Below are 17,699 nucleotides of genomic sequence, written 5' to 3'. Positions count from 1 at the left end.
CTGATAACCTATAGGGTTCATAATTCATAGAACTCCTAATACCCTTCTCATAAAAGTTAAAACATAAGGTTTCTCCTTCATTAGATTTAATTGACTATTAAAGTCATGATGAGGACTGCAACGAAAATGGTCTTAAACATAAATCTAAAGTTTAATCAAGCCTGAGTAGCCTATCAGATAAATATTCAGTGGTCCCATTGGTTATATTTAAGCTTGTGTACAAGAAAAAATTCTAAAATCTAGTTATTTTTAATTTTCTATACTCACTAGTGAATGATTAATGAATTGTTTAGAGATTAACCACACCCGTCAATTACACAAACATTCGTCCATAATTAATCTATATATCTAAAGTTGCTTCTGTTCATATAAAAGCATATTACACCTATCAGAAGTATAAGTTTTGTGGCATTTTCAAGCAATGACATTAAATCTTATTTACCATGGTACTGTTTGCAATTCTGATTTCTTGAAAAGAAATTCCCATAAAATTATTTTTCTGGAATCATTGCAGGCATATATTACTCTTTGAGGATGAACTATTTAAAGTTACTTTATATTTTATAATTGTGTGTACTTTATCTTACTCTCTGCAGTCACAGAATAGAAATAATCAGCCATTTGTGAGTGAAGTGACCAACGATTGTAAATGCCAAAGAAATTTTTTATGGGAAATCTAAACAAGGGTCTTCTTGTTTAGGTTTTCTAAAAATATCAAAATTAAAAATTCTCTTCTTAGTTCATATATTAGCTGTATTTCTCTCAATACAAATATGTTATCTCCATCCATCCATATAATTCCCCCAATTTTAAGGGTAGCCGACACCAACAATGAAACAAAACAAAAAGGGGACCTCTACTCTCTATGTTCCTTCAGCCTAATCAGGGACTCAACCGAGTTCAGCTGGTACTGCTAGGGTGCCACAGCCCAACCTCCCACATTTCCACCACAGATGAAGCTTCATAATGCTGACTCCCCTACTGCTGCTACCTCCGCGGTCATCTAAGGCACCGGAGGAAGCAGCAGAGATAATCTAATTTTTTTTTTTTTTCTAAAAGCATGCTTTCAAACACCCTTGAAAGATGAAATGCTAAGCCTTTAGATATTATTTATGTGATCAGTTAATTTTTAGGAAGTTAGAGTAACATTAGTAAGGCAACTGTATACTGAAAGATGTCTTTATTCTCCCTCTTCCTCTCTCTACAACACTGAGTTGTTGTTACAACTTCTTTTTCTTCTTCTTCACAACTTTACACATCTTCAAATTTACTATCAATAAGTATTTTGTTAAACACCAAAGCAGGAAAAATTACAACTTAATACTAGAATTACTCAAATGATTCATCATTCATACTGTCCACCTTTAGGGCATAACTAACCTGTAACCATTACTGAACGTATATTTGCGGCCTTGAGCTGATGTATCACAGGAGTTGTTTCTTGTTTTAGCATATTCTGTAGTATCAACAGTCCTACAAATGTCAGATCTTTCTCAACCTATGGATAAAAGACTTAAGATATTGACAAAGTTTCAATGATGTACATAATATAAGTCTTTTAATAAAAAAAGAAAAATTAAGCTCCTTTAAAACAATATTTGTTTGAGAAAATAATTTATTTCAATAGGGATGAGGATCTTATGAATTCCAATAGGTGTTGAAATCAGTAATTTTGACTAAAATTTTTTTAATAATTTCAATTACCTCCACATGAAATTCCCAATTCTGACATCCACATTAACCATAATAAAAGAGGTATGATAGAATTCTCTTCTGGTATATTTCATTTCACATATTCCACCTTTGAACCCTTAAGGATATGTGGAATGTGATTGACCAAAACTTCTCTGAGCATGATTTGGATGGATAAAATTATGTGATAACACAGTGTGTACATTACTGTATTAATGCCTTGATCAGGACTTACAGGGAAAATCATAAATTCAAGAATATAAACTGATTACAATCATGATATAGAGATCTATAAGAACAAATGACCTTTACATTCTAGACAGACTTTAAAACAACATATTAAAAACAGAGAAACAGTAATTCTAAAATGACAGGATTAAAAATGTTATTTTCATTAGTAAAATAAATTTTTGAATATACTTACCCGATGATCATGTAGCTGTCAACTCTGTTGCCCGACAGAAATCTACGGTCGGGATACGCCAGCGATCGCTATACAGGTGGGGGTGTACACAACAGCGCCATCTGTGGTCAGGTACTCCAGTACTTCTTTGTCAACACCACCTCAATTTTTTCCTCGGTCCACTGGTTCTCTATGGGGAGGAAGGGTGGGTCAATTAAATCATGATCATCGGGTAAGTATATTCAAAAATTTATTTTACTAATGAAAATAACATTTTTCAATATTAATCTTACCCGATGATCATGTAGCTGATTCACACCCAGGGTGGTGGGTGGAGACCAGCATACATGTTAACAAAGAAGCTAAGTATCCCGTATTTCATTTTATTAGTTATTCAAAAATAACATAAAATAAATAAGTACCTGGTAAGGAAGACGACTTGAACCATTACTCTGCCTTTATTAAGTACGTCTTCCTTACTGAGCGTAGCGGTCCTCTTAGGATGCTGAACGACTCTTAGGTGCTGAAGTATAAAGGGCTGCAACCCATACTAAAGGACCTCATCACAACCTTTAACCTCGGCACTTCTCAAGAAAGAATTGACCACCCGCCAAATCAACAAGGATGTGGAAGGCTTCTTAGCCGACCGTACAACCCATAAAAAGTATTCAAGAGAAAGGTTAAAAAGGTTATGGGATTATGGGAATGTAGTGGCTGAGCCCTCGCCTACTACTGCATTCGTTGCTACGAATGGTCCCAGGGTGTAGCAGTTCTCGTAAAGAGACTGGACATCTTTGAGATAGAATGATGCGAACACTGACTTGCTTCTCCAATATGTTGCATCCATAACACTCTGCAGAGAACGGTTCTGTTTGAAGGCCACTGAAGTAGCCACAGCTCTCACTTCATGTGTCCTTACCTTCAGCAAAGCAAGGTCTTCTTCCTTCAGATGAGAATGTGCTTCCCTAATCAGAAGCCTGATTTAGTAAGAAACTGAGTTCTTAGACCTTGGAAGAGAAGGCTTCTTGATAGCACACCATAAGGCTTCTGATTGTCCTCGTAAAGGTTATGACCTTTTTAGATAGTACCTAAGAGCTCTAACTGGGCAAAGTACTCTCTCCAGTTCGTTCCCCACCAAGTTGGACAGGCTTGGGATCTCGAACGACTTAGGCCAAGGACGTGAAGGAAGCTCGTTTTAGCAAAAAACCGAGCTGCAAGGAACATGTAGCCGTTTCAGATGTGAAAACTATGTTCCTGCTGAAGGCGTGGATCTCACTTACTCTTTTAGCTGTTGCCAAGCACACGAGGAAAAGAGTTTTTAATGTGAGGTCCTTAAAAGAGGCTGATTGGAGAGGTTCAAATCTTGATGACATAAGGAACCTTAGGACCACGTCTAGATTCCAGCCTGGAGTGGACAACCGACGTTCCTTTGAGGTCTCAAAAGACCTAAGGAGGTCCTGTAGATCTTTGTTGGTGGAAAGATCCAAGCCTCTGTGGCGGAAAACCGCTGCCAACATACTTCTGTAACCCTTGATCGTAGGAGCTGAAAGGGATCTAACGTTCCTTAGATGTAACAGGAAGTCAGCAATCTGGGTTACAGTGGTACTGGTTGAGGAAACTGCATTGGCCTTGTACCAGCTTCGGAAGACTTCCCCTTTAGACTGATAGACTCTGAGAGTGGATGTCCTCCTTGCTCTGGCAATCGCTCTGGCTGCCTCCTTCGAAAAGCCCCTAGCTCTTGAGAGTCTTTCGATAGTCTGAAGGCAGTCAGACGAAGAGCGTGGAGGTTTGGGTGTACCTTCTTTAGGTGAGGTTGACGTAGAAGGTCCACTCCTAGAGGAAGAGTCCTGGGAATGTCGACCAGCCATTGCAGTACCTCTATGAACCATTCTCTCGCGGGCCAGAGGGGAGCCAACCAACGTCAGCCGTGTCCCTTTGCGAGAGGCGAACTTCTGAAGTACCCTGTTGACAATCTTGAACGGCGGGAATGCATACAGGTCGAGATGGGACCTATCCAGCAGAAAAGCATCCACGTGAACTGCTGCTGGGTCTGGAATCGGAGAACAATACAACGGGAGCCTCTAGGTTATCGAGGTAGCGAACAGATCTATGGTTGGCTGACCCCACAGGGCCCAAAGTCTGCTGCAAACATTCTTGTGAAGGGTCCACTCTGTGGGGATGACCTGACCCTTCCGGCTGAGGCGATCTGCCATGACATTCATATCGCCCTGAATGAACCTCGTTACCAGCGTGAGCTTTCGATCTTTTGACCAGATGAGGAGGTCCCTTGCGATCTAGAACAACTTCCACGAATGAGTCCCTCCCTGCTTGGAGATGTAAGCCAAGGCTGTGGTGTTGTCAGAGTCCACCTCCACCACCTTGTTAAGCTGGAGGGACTTGAAGTTTATCAAGGCCAGATGAACCGCCAACAGCTCCTTGCAATTGATGTGAAGTGTCCTTTGCTCCTGATTCCATGTTCCCGAGCATTCCTGTCCGTCCAAAGTCGCACCCCAGCCCGTGTCTGATGCGTCCGAGAAGAGACGGCGGTCGGGTTTCTGAACAGCCAAAGGTAGACCTTCCTTGAGAAGAAAGCTGTTCTTTCACCACGTTAGAGTAGACCTCCTCTCTTCGGAAACAGGAACTGAGACCGTCTCTAGCGTCATGTCCTTTATCCAGTGAGCAGCTAGATGATACTGAAGGGGGCGGAGGTGGAGTCTCCCTAACTCGATGAACAGGGCCAGCGATGAAAGTGTCCCTGTTAGACTCATTCACTACCTGACTGAGCATCGGTTCCTTCTCAGCATGCTCTGGATGCATTCTAGGGCTTGGTAGATCCTTGGGGCCGACGGAAAAGCCCGAAAAGCTCGACTCTGAAGCTCCATACCCTGGTAGACAATGGTCTGGGATGGGACGAGCTGGGACTCCTCTAAATTGACCAGGAGGCCCAGTTCCTTGGTCAGATCCATAGTCCATCTGAGATTCTCCAGACAGCGACGACTTGTGGGAGCTCTTAAAAGCCAGTCGTCTGACGGAGCCGGACACAAGATCATGGTACTGCTGCACAGTCTGTGAACTGTCAACCATGGGGAAGCGAGGAAGTACAGCGACAACCCGAAACTGTCTAGACTGTCTGGGTAGTACAGACAACTCCTTATCGGGTTGCTGAGGTTGCCGCACTGCGTCACAACAAGTCACCTCTGCTGGTTGTTGAACGTCTTCCCAGTGACACACTGACTCCGTAAACAAAAATCCTCTAACAAGGACTAAGCTTGGACTGCATGTCTTGCAACAAAGCTCAAGGTCTATGGGAGCAGGTGTGGCAACAGACGGGGTTAGCGACTGAAGCGGAACCATTACCCTCCCTGGAAGCATGTTATGCTTAAATAAAAGTCCATAGGAGGCTAAGCAGCTTAAGGCTCCTCTCCAAATGACAGAGTCCTCAAGGGAATATCAGAAGGAGGGAGAATAGCACTTTCTCATCTACAGGAACCATATCCGAGAAAAGCTAAGTTCTCTCAGTGAGGGTTTCACTGGTGCAAAAGCAGCAGACCAGAAGGCAACGTTATGAAACTGCTTGACAGTCTTGTGAGTTGGCAACAACCAAAGATGTGTGACTGAGGAGCATGCGGTAAGGTATGCAGAGCATGCTGTATGCAGAGCATGCTGTAAGGAATGCAGAGCATGTTGTAAGGTATGCAGAGCATGCTGTATGCAGAGCATAGTATGCAGAGCATGCTGTAAGGTATGCAGAGCATGCTGTAAGGAATGCAGAGCATGCTGTAAGGAATGCAGAGCATGCTGTAAGGTATGCAGAGCATGCTGTAAGGTATGCAGAGCATGCTGTAAGGTATGCAGAGCATGCTGTAAGGTATGCAGAGCATGTTGCATGGCATGCGGCTTATGCTGCATGGGATGAGGCTCATGCTGCATGGGATGAGGCTCATGCTGCATGGTATGAGGCTCATGCTGCATGGGATGAGGCTCATGCTGCAAGGGATGAGGCTCATGCCGCATGGGTTGAGGAGGATGCCGCATAGTATGAGGCTCCTGCCTCATGGGTTGAGGAGGTTGCCGCATAGCATGAGGCTCCTGCCTCATGGGTTGAGGAGGATGCCGCATAGCATGAGGCTCCTCATAGCATGAGGCTCCTGCCTCATGGGTTGAGGAGGATGCCGCATAGCATGAGGCTCCTGCCTCATGGGTTGAGGAGGATGACGCATAGCATGAGGCTCCTGCCTCATGGGTAGAGGAGGTTGCCGCATAGCATGAGGCTCCTGCCTCATGGGTTGAGGAGGATGCCGCATAGCATGAGGCTCCTCATAGCATGAGGCTCCTGCCTCATGGGTCGAGGAGGATGCCGCATAGCATGAGGCTCCTGCCTCATGGGTTGAGGAGGATGCCGCATAGCATGAGGCTCCTGCCTCATGGGTAGAGGAGGTTGCCGCATAGCATGAGGCTCCTGCCTCATGGGTTGAGGAGGATGCCGCATAGCATGAGGCTCCTGCTTCATGGGTTGAGGAGGTTGCCTCATAGTGCTGGAACCCGGCAACTCCCGATGCGGCAACTCACGCATGAAAGCAGGAGGCGCAGCAAGAACATGCGTCTGGCAGGGTGGACTGCGCATCGGAGGTGGATCTCTCACAGGTGGAGGGTGGGAGCAGGCAGCCGCAGTATCTGCTGAGCGCACAACCTCGGCGGGTTGTAGGTTAACAGGCTGCATTGTCAACCTTCCAGCATGATACTCCTGTATGAAGGAGCAAGCTGAGACTGTATAGTCTGCAGCATGGACCACTAGGGTCTATGAAAGACAACAACAAACGGAGCTACTGTCCGTTGTGACTGAGGGTCTAAAACAGCTGGTGCAGCAACAGACGGAGTTACTGCCTGTTGCGGTACCACCTTGCCTCTCTGGGAGGTGTGCAGTTGTCGTACTGCAGCAAGTCCGAACTGACCCAGTGGCAGTGGCTACACCTAGGCCGTTGGACTTGCGCGGAAGGGACCGACTTGCACTTAAAAGCTGCAAGATTTGGTCCATGGTTTCTGCGAGAAACCTCTTCCGCAGACGAGGAATAAATGGGCTCTCTCGTCTTTGTGTGGGTGGGGTGATCACGTCGGCTACGTGAGTGGGTACACCCGAAACCACGGAGGGAAACGTCTGTTCGTCGATCAAGGCCTGATGAACCCATAAGTCCTTCGACATTACTTCTCCCCTGGGCTTGGGAGCTTGTAAGAGGTCCCAGACTAGGCGAACAACTGGCACGAACAGACGAACCCTCGAACGCAACACTGTAACACTTTGCGCTTATCACTTTATCACTTTTGATTTTCTGTTTGCACTTATTTCACTGAACTCGAAACTTTAAGTGGTTTGTACCTGAAACACGCAATTCTATCCTTCATTAAAAGTTAGTAATTGCGAAAACAGTATTACAATGTAACAGAAAAACATAATGAAAGATAAAGAATTCAGTGGCTGGAAAAGAGACTAAACACTAGATCAAATAAACTACGTTTAAAATCTCTCGCCGCATAAAGCCTGGGAACAAGAATAAAACTCTAGAAACGTTTACCTTCTTCCCCTAAAGAGACTAGGGAGAAGAGCAAAAACGATAACAACGTTACCCGCTTGAACGAAACGTTTATCCTCCTCTCTCTCCCTCCGTCTCTATCTCTCTCTCTCTCTCTCTCTCTTGACTTAGAACCTGAGAGATGAGCCCAATTATATATATCGTTAAAACATATTATTGTTAAAGGAAAAAAACTGAAAGATTTCCCAAATAAAAAGTTCCTTTATTAGAATTAAAACCATTTAAGCTAAGAAAGAATGAACAAAACGCTAGAATCGGTTTACTCTTACTGCAACGTGAAACCGTGAATACTCTCTCTCTATCGTAACGATAGAGCGCAAGTTGAACGTTCTGAACGTCAACAACTGCGGAGACAAAACAAAACGTTAGTTCAACTTTGAAAACAGTACGAGACTATCAAAGAAATTCTTTCAAAAACATTAAAATTAAAATAGCATAAAATCTTAACAGGCAAAAACGATATGACGGGCTCAATGTAAATTAACTTCGGTTCCAAGAAAAGACCGCCTACTATTAGGAAAGGTCGCATATAAACAAACATAAAAATTAATTTTAGTAAGTTTATAATAAAAGGAAGTTAATCGAAGAGGCCTATAAAAGACGGAGAGATATAAACTAAATCTATAACTTTGTTAAGCAAAATTAAGAAAGAGAGTCTATACTCTCTTCGACACCAACACTTCCGTCTAAGGGAAGGGTCGGCCATTTAAAAGTGAAAGAGAGTTCATACTCTCTTCGTCACCAAAATTAAATCAAATTAATTCCAAAAACTTGCTAAGCTAATGTTAAAGCTTCCTGAATAGCGAAGGCTAAACTCTAGAGCAAATACATCACCAAATCGTGAACAATAACTCCAGAATCAACAGCGTATCCAAGTAGGTCTAGCCGGTGGCACGACAGAGGAAAAATTGAGGTGGTGTTGACAAAGAAGTACTGGAGTACCTGACCACAGATGGCGCTGTTGTGTACACCCCCACCTGTATAGCGATCGCTGGCGTATCCCGACCGTAGATTTCTGTCGGGCAACAGAGTTGACAGCTACATGATCATCGGGTAAAATTAATATTGAAAAATAATCTTTATATAAATCAATATTAAACATCCCCAGCCGAGAATGCGACTTGATGACCAGGAGTCTTTACAGTTATATAGAAAAGAATTCAAATAAAAGGAATCAAATGCTGTATTACAATTCAATACAGCTGTAGTGTCTATTTCATCTAAAGATATATTCTTAATGAAATTAAATGATGAGACAACTCTCCTAATATTATCTGCCCTTACTTGCTGCAGAATGCGACATCCTTTGCCTAACTGTACATGAGCATTAATGATAAAATTCTTCAAAATAAATAATATTAAGTTGTAAGAAAAAGGTCTTGCAATACAACATACACCACAATTCTTAGTTTTTGACATTTTGCTCTAAAGGAACAGCTTTCCTCAAATACATTTCCAATGCTCTATGTTTATAAAGTCCCATCCTCAAGGTCATTGCCCATCATATCTCTTAAGTGAATACCAAAATGACGTGAAATTCCCTTAACTTCAAAGTAGCTTTTAGCTCTAAATTTTGGTAATTAGGAGAGTATGTCACAATCAATTGTAAAATCCACAAGAACAGATAGAGCATGTAATCTGCAGTCTCCTTTAGTCATGGTAAGATGACAATGTGGCTGTCTTCTGAGAAATTTCAATATCTTTTCTGCTAGGTAAGATTGGGATATCTAATAGAAATGGACACAGATCAAGAAGAAGAATGTATCAACATGCTTCTTGATTGAAAAATACTGAGATAGTGGTAGAAATGGTGGCTCAGATGGGAAGCAGTCTGGTAACCAGTATCAGACTGCAAGGGGGATCCATTAGCAGGGCGAATTCAAGAATTCAAAGCCACTGAAACAATGGAGCATTATAAAGTCATACCTTTTTTATGTAAATAATACCATACTGCTTACCTGATCTCTTGGGATTCTTTGGGCAGCATGCCATGAGAGTTTTGTGTCCAAGGTACGGTGTGCCAGTGCAATAACACGGAAACCTTGAACTGTATATTGAGTAAGAATGCTGCCTAAGTCGTCTGGTACTGAAAGAATAGATTTTTAATCTAAGTAGTCTGGTACTAAAAGAATTGATTTTTAAATCATCTTCATTTGAAATTCTTAGAGGTTTCTTAAAATAGAAAGATAATACACTCACCATATTTGAATGCAAGCTACTTTCATTTTAACATATTTAAAGAAATGTTGAAAATACAAGAAAGACTTTAATATCATTTGCTAAATATACTAAAAAAGTAACTTACGTGTTTCTGGGTTGCAAAGACTCTGAACAACTTCAGGAGCTCCTTTAACATAAAGGTCCATGAATTGGCGACCTAACACACGTACCATCACAGACATACGCTGGGAATTACTGCTGAAGGGAAACTGACGTACTATGCCAATTTCATACGGGACCTAGAAGTCATAATTTTTACTTATAACTTTTGGTCAATATTAAAAATACAATACTGTACAGGTTATAACAGATTTTAAGGGACTCTTGGTACCAAAGCCTTTCATGAATTTAGATTTTGCCTAACTACCAGGGGTCACCTCCTACTAGCTAGTTATTTATACTTTATTGTACCTCTACCTCACTAATCATTCACATCCTTTGTATCTCAAGAATGAGGGACAGTTAGAAAATAAATATGTTATTTTCATTAGTAAAATAAATTTTTGAATATACTTACCCGGTGATCATATAGCTGTCAGCTCTGCTGCCCGACAGAAAAACCTAAGGACAAAATACGCCAGCGATCGCTATACAGGTAGGGGGTGTTCATCAACAGCGCCATCTGTCGAGCAGGTACTCAAGTACTCTCAGTAAACACAGAACCAATTTTCTCCTCGGTCCACTGGGTCTCTATTGGGGAGGAAGGGAGGGTCCTTTAATATATGATCACCGGGTAAGTATATTCAAAAATTTATTTTACTAATGAAAATAACATTTTTCAATATTAAACTTAGCCGGTGATCATATAGCTGATTACACCCAGGGGGGTGGGTAGAGACCAGCATTATATGTTTACATTAAGAGCTAAGTATTTTGTATTTCATTTTAGCAGTTATTCAAAATAACAAACAAAATTAATAAGTACCTGGTAAGGAAGTCGACTTGAACAATTACTCTGCCTTTTTAAGTACGTCTTCCTTACTGAGCCTTGCGATCCTCATAGGATGCTGAGCGACTCCTAGGAGCTGAAGTATGAAGGGTTGCAACCCATACTAAAGGACCTCATCAAAACCTCTAATCTAGGCGCTTCTCAAGAAAAGAATTTGACCACCCGCCAAATCAACCAGGATGCGAAAGGCTTCTTAGCCTTCCGGACAACCCAAAAAACAACAATAAAAAACATTTCAAGAGAAAGATTAAAAAGGTTATGGGATTAGGGGAATGTAGTGGTTGAGCCCTCACCCACTACTGCACTCGCTGCTACGAATGGTCCCAGGGTGTAGCAGTTCTCGTAAAGAGACTGGACATCTTTAAGGTAAAATGATGCGAACACTGACTTGCTTCTCCAATAGGTTGCATCCATTACACTCTGCAGAGATCTGTTTTGTTTGAAGGCTACTGAAGTTGCGACAGCTCTAACTTCATGTGTCCTTACCTTCAGCAAAGCATGGTCCTCCTCATTCAGATGGGAATGAGCTTCTCGAATCAAAAGTCTGATATAATAAGAAACTGCATTCTTCGACATAGGTAAAGAAGGTTTCTTAATAGCGCACCATAAAGCTTCTGACTGTCCTCGTAACGGTTTAGTACGTCTCAAATAGTACTTAAGAGCTCTTACAGGGCATAGAACTCTTTCTTGTTCATTTCCAACCAAATTAGAAAAGCTTGGAATATCGAACGATTTGGGCCAAGGACGAGAAGGAAGTTCGTTTTTGGCTAAAAAACCAAGCTGTAAGGAACATGTAGCCGTTTCAGATGTAAATCCAATGTTCCTGCTGAAGGCGTGTATCTCACTGACTCTTTTAGCTGTTGCTAAGCAGACGAGGAAAAGGGTCTTCAAAGTGAGATCTTTAAAAGAGGCTGATTGAAGTGGTTCGAACCTTTCTGACATAAGGAATCTTAGTACCACGTCTAAGTTCCAACCTGGTGTGGCCAACCGACGCTCCTTCGAGGTCTCAAAAGACTTAAGGAGGTCCTGTAGATCTTTGTTGTTGGAAAGATCTAAGCCTTTGTGACGGAAGACTGCTGCCAACATGCTTCTGTAACCCTTGATCGTGGGAGCTGAAAGAGATCTTTCCTTCCTTAGGTATAAAAGGAAGTCAGCTATCTGAGTTACAGAGGTACTGGTTGAGGATACTGATACCGACTTGCACCAGCTTCGGAAGACTTCCCACTTCGACTGGTAGACTTTAAGAGTGGATGTCCTCCTTGCTCTAGCAATCGCTCTGGCTGCCTCCTTCGAAAAGCCTCTAGCTCTCGAGAGTCTTTCGATAGTCTGAAGTCAGTCAGACGAAGAGCGTGGAGGCTTGGGTGTACCTTCTTTACGTGCGGCTGACGCAGAAGGTCCACTCTTAGAGGAAGTGTTCTGGGAACGTCTACTAGCCATTGCAGTACCTCAGTGAACCATTCTCTCGCGGGCCAGAGGGGAGCAACCAACGTCAACCTTGTCCCTTCGTGAGAGGCGAACTTCTGCAGTACTCTGTTGACAATCTTGAACGGGGGGAATGCATAAAGGTCTAGATGGGACCAATCCAGAAGAAAGGCATCTATGTGAACTGCTGCTGGGTCCGGAATCGGTGAGCAATAAATTGGGAGCCTCTTGGTCATCGAGGTTGCAAACAGATCTATGGTAGGCTGACCCCACAAGGCCCATAGTCTCTTGCATACATTCTTGTGAAGGGTCCACTCTGTTGGGATGATTTGACCCTTCCGGCTGAGGCGGTCTGCCATGACATTCATGTTGCCTTGAATGAACCTCGTTACTAGCGATATGTTTCGATCTCTTGACCAGGTGAGGAGGTCCCTTGCGATCTCGTACAACGTCTTCGAATGAGTCCCTCCTTGCTTGGAGATGTACGCCAAGGCTGTGGTGTTGTCGGAGTTCACCTCCACCACCATGCCTAGAAGGAGGGACTTGAAGCTTCTCAAGGCCAGATGAACTGCCAGTAGCTCCTTGCAGTTGATGTGTAACGTTCTTTGATCCGCATTCCACGTGCCCGAGCATTCCCGACCGTCCAATGTCGCACCCCAGCCCGTGTCCGATGCGTCCGAGAAGAGAATGTGGTTGGGGGTCTGAACAGCCAGTGGCAGACCCTCTCTGAGGACAATGTTGTCCTTCCACCAAGTCAGTGAAGACTTCATCTTCTCGGAAATAGGAATCGAGACCGCTTCTAGCGTCTTGTCCTTTCTCCAGTGAACAGCTAGGTGAAATTGAAGGGGTCGGAGGTGGAGTCTCCCTAACGCGATGAACTGGTCCAGTGATGAAAGCGTCCCTATCACTCATCCACTGTCTGACTGAACATCGGTCCTTCTTCAGCATGTTCTGGAAGCATTCTTGGGCTTGACTGATTCTGGGGGCCGACGGAAAAGCCCGAAAAGCTTGACTCTGAATCTCCATTCCTAGGTACACTATAGTTTGGGATGGGACGAGTTGGGACTTTTCCATATTGACCAGGAGACCCAATTCCTTGGTCAGATCCAGAGTCCACTTTAGATTCTCCAGACAGCGACAACTTGACGAAGCTCTTAGAAGCCAGTCGTCCAAATAGAGGGAAGCTCTGATGTCTGCTAAATGCAGGAATTTGGCAATATTCCTCATCAGTTTCGTAAAAACAAGAGGTGCCGTGCTTAGGCCAAAGCACAGGGCTTGAAACTGGTATACAACCTTCCCGAAAACGAACCTTAGAAAAGGTTGGGAATCTGGGTGGATGGGGACGTGAAAGTAAGCGTCCTTTAGGTCTAACGAGACCATCCAGTCTTCCTTCCTGACCGATGCTAGAACCGACTTTGTCGTCTCCATGGCGAACGTCTGCTTTGTGACAAAGACATTCAGAGCACTGACGTCTAGCACCGGCCTCCACCCGCCTGTCTTCTTCGCCACTAAGAAGAGACGGTTGTAGAAGCCCGGGGATTGATGGTCCCGGACTTTGACTACCGCTCCCTTTTGTAGAAAGAGAGACACCTCTTGCTGCAAAGCTAGTCTCTTGTCCTCCTCTCTGTACCTGGGAGAGAGGTCGATGGGAGTAGTTGCTAGAGGGGGCTTGCGCAAGAATGGAATCTTGTACCCCTCTCTGAGTAACTTCACAGATTGTGCGTCAGCGCCCCTGTTCTCCCAGGCCTGCCAGTAGTTCTTGAGCCTGGCTCCCACTGCTGTCTGAAGAAGGTGGCAGTCAGACTCTGCCTCTAAAGGACTTGGAACCCTTCTTCTTGCTCCCGCGTTGACCTTCGGCACGAGCACCTCCAATGCTGGAGGCTCTGCCACGAAAGGGCGGAATGAATCTTGACGCTGGAGTGTCCATCCTGGGTCTAGGCACGGAGAGCAAAGGGGTGGCTTTGCGTGCGGATGACGCAACCAGGTCATGAGTGTCTTTCTGGATCAAGGAGGCGGCAATCTCCTTGATCAACTCCTCAGGGAAGAGGCACTTCGAGAGAGGAGCAAACATAAGTTCCGACTTTTGACATGGGGTGACTCCAGCTGACAAGAAGGAGCAAAGGTGATCCCGCTTCTTGAGGACCCCGGACACGAAAGAAGCCGCAAGCTCACTAGAACCATCCCGTATGGCTTTGTCCATGCAGGACATAATGAGCATGGAAGTTTCCTTGTCAGAAGGGGAGGTCTTCCTGCTCAACGCTCCCAAACACCAGTCCAAAAAGTTAAAGACTTCGAATGCTCGAAATACTCCTTTCATAAGATGGTCCATATCCGAAGGAGTCCAACAAATCTTGGAGCGTCTCATGGCCAGCCTGCGGGGAGAGTCTACCAGACTTGAGAAGTCGCCCTGGGCAGAGGCAGGAACTCCCAAGCCGAGAACTTCTCCCGTGGCATACCAGACGCTAGATCTGGAAGCAAGCTTGGCCGGGGGAAACATGAAGGCTGTCTTCCCAAGTTGCTTTTTGGACTGCAACCAATCTCCCAGTACTCTTAAAGCTCTCTTGGACGAGCGAGCGAGTACGAGCTTCGTAAAGGCAGGTGCGGATGACTGCATGCCTAAAGCGAACTCAGAGGGAGGCGAGCGTGGTGCTGCAGACACAAACTGATCAGGATATAAATCCTTGAACAGTGCAAGCACTTTCCTAAAGTCTAAGGAGGGAGGCGTGGTCTTGGGTTCGTCGATGTCCGTGTGTTGGTCGTCAAGATGTGCAGCGTCGTCATCATCAGAGAGTCCATCGTCTGAATGTTGAGGAGGAAGCGGCAAAGGAGTAGGTAAAAACTGGTCGGCTGAGTCCGGCAGCACGGGTGCATGCGTGGCTGCACTGGACCCAACGTCATGGAACTGTTGGTCAGTCTGTGAACTGGCAACAACCATAGCTGTGTGGGGACGCAAGGCGTCTACTCCTGACTGCGGTCGAGTAGTGGAAACCACAGTGGGTTGCGGAGGTTGACGCACAGCGTCAAAACACGGCAACTTAACTCCACCCTCCTGTTGTTGTGGTAGCACGCGAACGTCAACGGAGGGTTCCGTGCGTCGGTGAACGTCAACATGCGTCTGGCAGGGACGACTGCGCATGGGTGGTGGAACTCTCACAGCTGGAGTGTGGGAGTAGGCAGCCTCAGCGTCTACTGGGCGCACAACCGTGGTTGGTTGTAGGCTAACGGGTGCAGCGTCAACCTTCTCCGCACGATACTCCTGCATGAAAGAAGCTAACTGAGTCTGCATAGACTGTAGCAAAGACCACTTACGGTCTATAGCAGCAGGTGCGGCAACAGACGGAGTTACTGCCTGTTGCGGTACCACTTTGCCTCTCTTAGGAGGTGTGCAGTCGTCGGAGGACTGCAGCGAGTCCGAACTGACCCAGTGGCTACACCTGGGCCGTTGGACTTGCGCGGAAGGGACCTTGCGTTTAAGAGGCCGTGAGACCTTGGTCCATCGTTTCTGGCGTGAAACCTCTTCCGCAGACGAGGAATGAACGGGCTCACTCGTCTTCTTGTGGGTGGGGCGATCTAGGAAGGATACGTCCGAAACCACGGAGGGAACGTCTGTCCGCTGATTAAAGCCTGTCGAACCCTTTGGTCGTACGACATTGCTTCTCCCCTGGGCTTGGGAGCTTGCAAGAGGTCCCGGACTGGGAGGACGACAGGCACGAACAGACGCACCCTCATGCGTAACACTGACACTTTTCACTGCACTAACACTCACTTCACTTCCCACTGCACTCTTACCCTTCAACTCCCTGACGTCAGCCATGAGTTGATTGCGGTCACTCGCCAATGACTCGACTCTATCACCCAGAGCCTGGATGGCACGCATCATATCTGCCATCGAAGGTTGATGAGTGCTAGAAGGGGGGTCGGGAGCAACCACTACAGGGGAAGGAATAGGTTGTGGGGCATGGGGAGAGGAAAAATCAACTGAGCGAGACGAACTCCTCCTGACTCTATCTCTCTCTAGCCTACGTGAATATTTCAGGAATTCTTGAAAATCGAATTCCGAAAGCCCAACGCATTCCTCACATCGATCTTCCAATTGACCGGCTTTACCCCGACAATTGGAACAAATGGTGTGCGGATCGATAGAGGCCTTCGGAAGACGCCTTGAACAGTCCCTAGCGCTACACTTCCTGTACTTGGGGACTTGAGAAGGGTCAGACATCTTGAATTAGTCAAAGAGGGAATTCAAAATCTATCCAAGTCGTCAACAAATAATCCAAAATTCAATAAAAGAATGCAAGGAAGTATTGAAGATAACCTCTGCACAGCGAAAGCTAATAACCAGAAATGAATACTTCACCAAATAACGTGAAAATCAATCCAGAAAGCAACAGCGTATTTAGTAGGTCTTGCCAGTGGCACGACAGAGAGAAAATTGGTTCTGTGTTTACTGAGAGTACTTGAGTACCTGCTCAACAGATGGCGCTGTTGATGAACACCCCCTACCTGTATAGCGATCGCTGGCGTATTTTGTCCTTAGGTTTTTCTGTCGGGCAGCAGAGCTGACAGCTATATGATCACCGGCTAAGTTTAATATTGAAAAATGTAAATTAAATGACTGAATGAAATACTTGAATAAAATATCAAAAGTGTATGTGTTCATTTTTCTGCGGATCTCTTAAGCTGTATGTGGTGTAGGTACATAATGTTTAGGTGTCGCTTTAGTTAACTTGGTACCGAATGAAATTATGCTCAATTATTTTGTATACATAAACTTCAAAATTTATGTAATATATTTCATCGTTAAATATCTGTATTGGTGTTTATCAACCACACACAAAACAAATATCCATACTATATTCATTAAAGTGAATATATTTTTTGGAATTTGTATCATTACTGATCTTTTATACACTTTTCTTTCTTTAAACTTTTCTAGCATATTAAACTATCATATAAGTAATCACTATGAAATAAGACCTAAATCAATAATTTCTAATACAAAATCTATTACAGTATTTTAATGCTTACCCAGGACTCACATTGTTAATACCCTTCAAACTTGAGTACCTCACCCTTAAATTAAACTAAAACAATTATAACATTCACCACAACACTTCTGATCTGCTCCCTCCATCAGTCATCTAAACCCTTGTTAAATGATTCTAACGACCGTATCCAGTTCGCCCTGAATCAATCTCCTTATTAAAAGGAATAAAAATTTTGGAAGTTACAGATATAAACTAAGAAATGTTTACAAAAGTTGAGACAAATTTAGGATGCCATTGCTTGTTATAAACTTATCGACATTGAAAAGAAGAAAGAGGCAATTAAAGAAATGGTCATCCAGTGCCTTCAACTTGTTCGTGTTCTGATGTGAGAGAGGCGAAGTGCGTTTAAATTTTAATTGATCCACTGATGGAAGAGG

The 17,699-nt window shown here is 44.3% G+C and overlaps 1 protein-coding gene across 11 annotated transcripts in view; it reads right to left on the bottom strand.

The window, feature by feature from the left end:
* Window positions 1–17,699, bottom strand: part of LOC137632617 (polyamine-transporting ATPase 13A3-like) — a 236,480-nt gene that overhangs the window by 47,635 nt on the left and 171,146 nt on the right. For all 11 annotated transcript variants that reach the window (XM_068364671.1, XM_068364669.1, XM_068364673.1 and 8 more), the window contains 3 exons: window positions 9,989–10,142; window positions 9,642–9,769; window positions 1,381–1,498 (listed from right to left, as the gene is read on the bottom strand). In XM_068364671.1, coding sequence (XP_068220772.1) covers window positions 1,381–1,498; window positions 9,642–9,769; window positions 9,989–10,142 — 400 coding nt within the window. The remainder of the gene's footprint in view (window positions 1–1,380; window positions 1,499–9,641; window positions 9,770–9,988; window positions 10,143–17,699) is intronic.

This window comes from Palaemon carinicauda, chromosome 41, assembly GCF_036898095.1.
Source record: "Palaemon carinicauda isolate YSFRI2023 chromosome 41, ASM3689809v2, whole genome shotgun sequence".
NCBI lineage: Eukaryota > Metazoa > Arthropoda > Malacostraca > Decapoda > Palaemonidae > Palaemon > Palaemon carinicauda.
The sequence above is the reverse complement of the archived record's forward strand: the minus strand, read 5'-3'. Positions and strand labels throughout refer to the sequence as shown.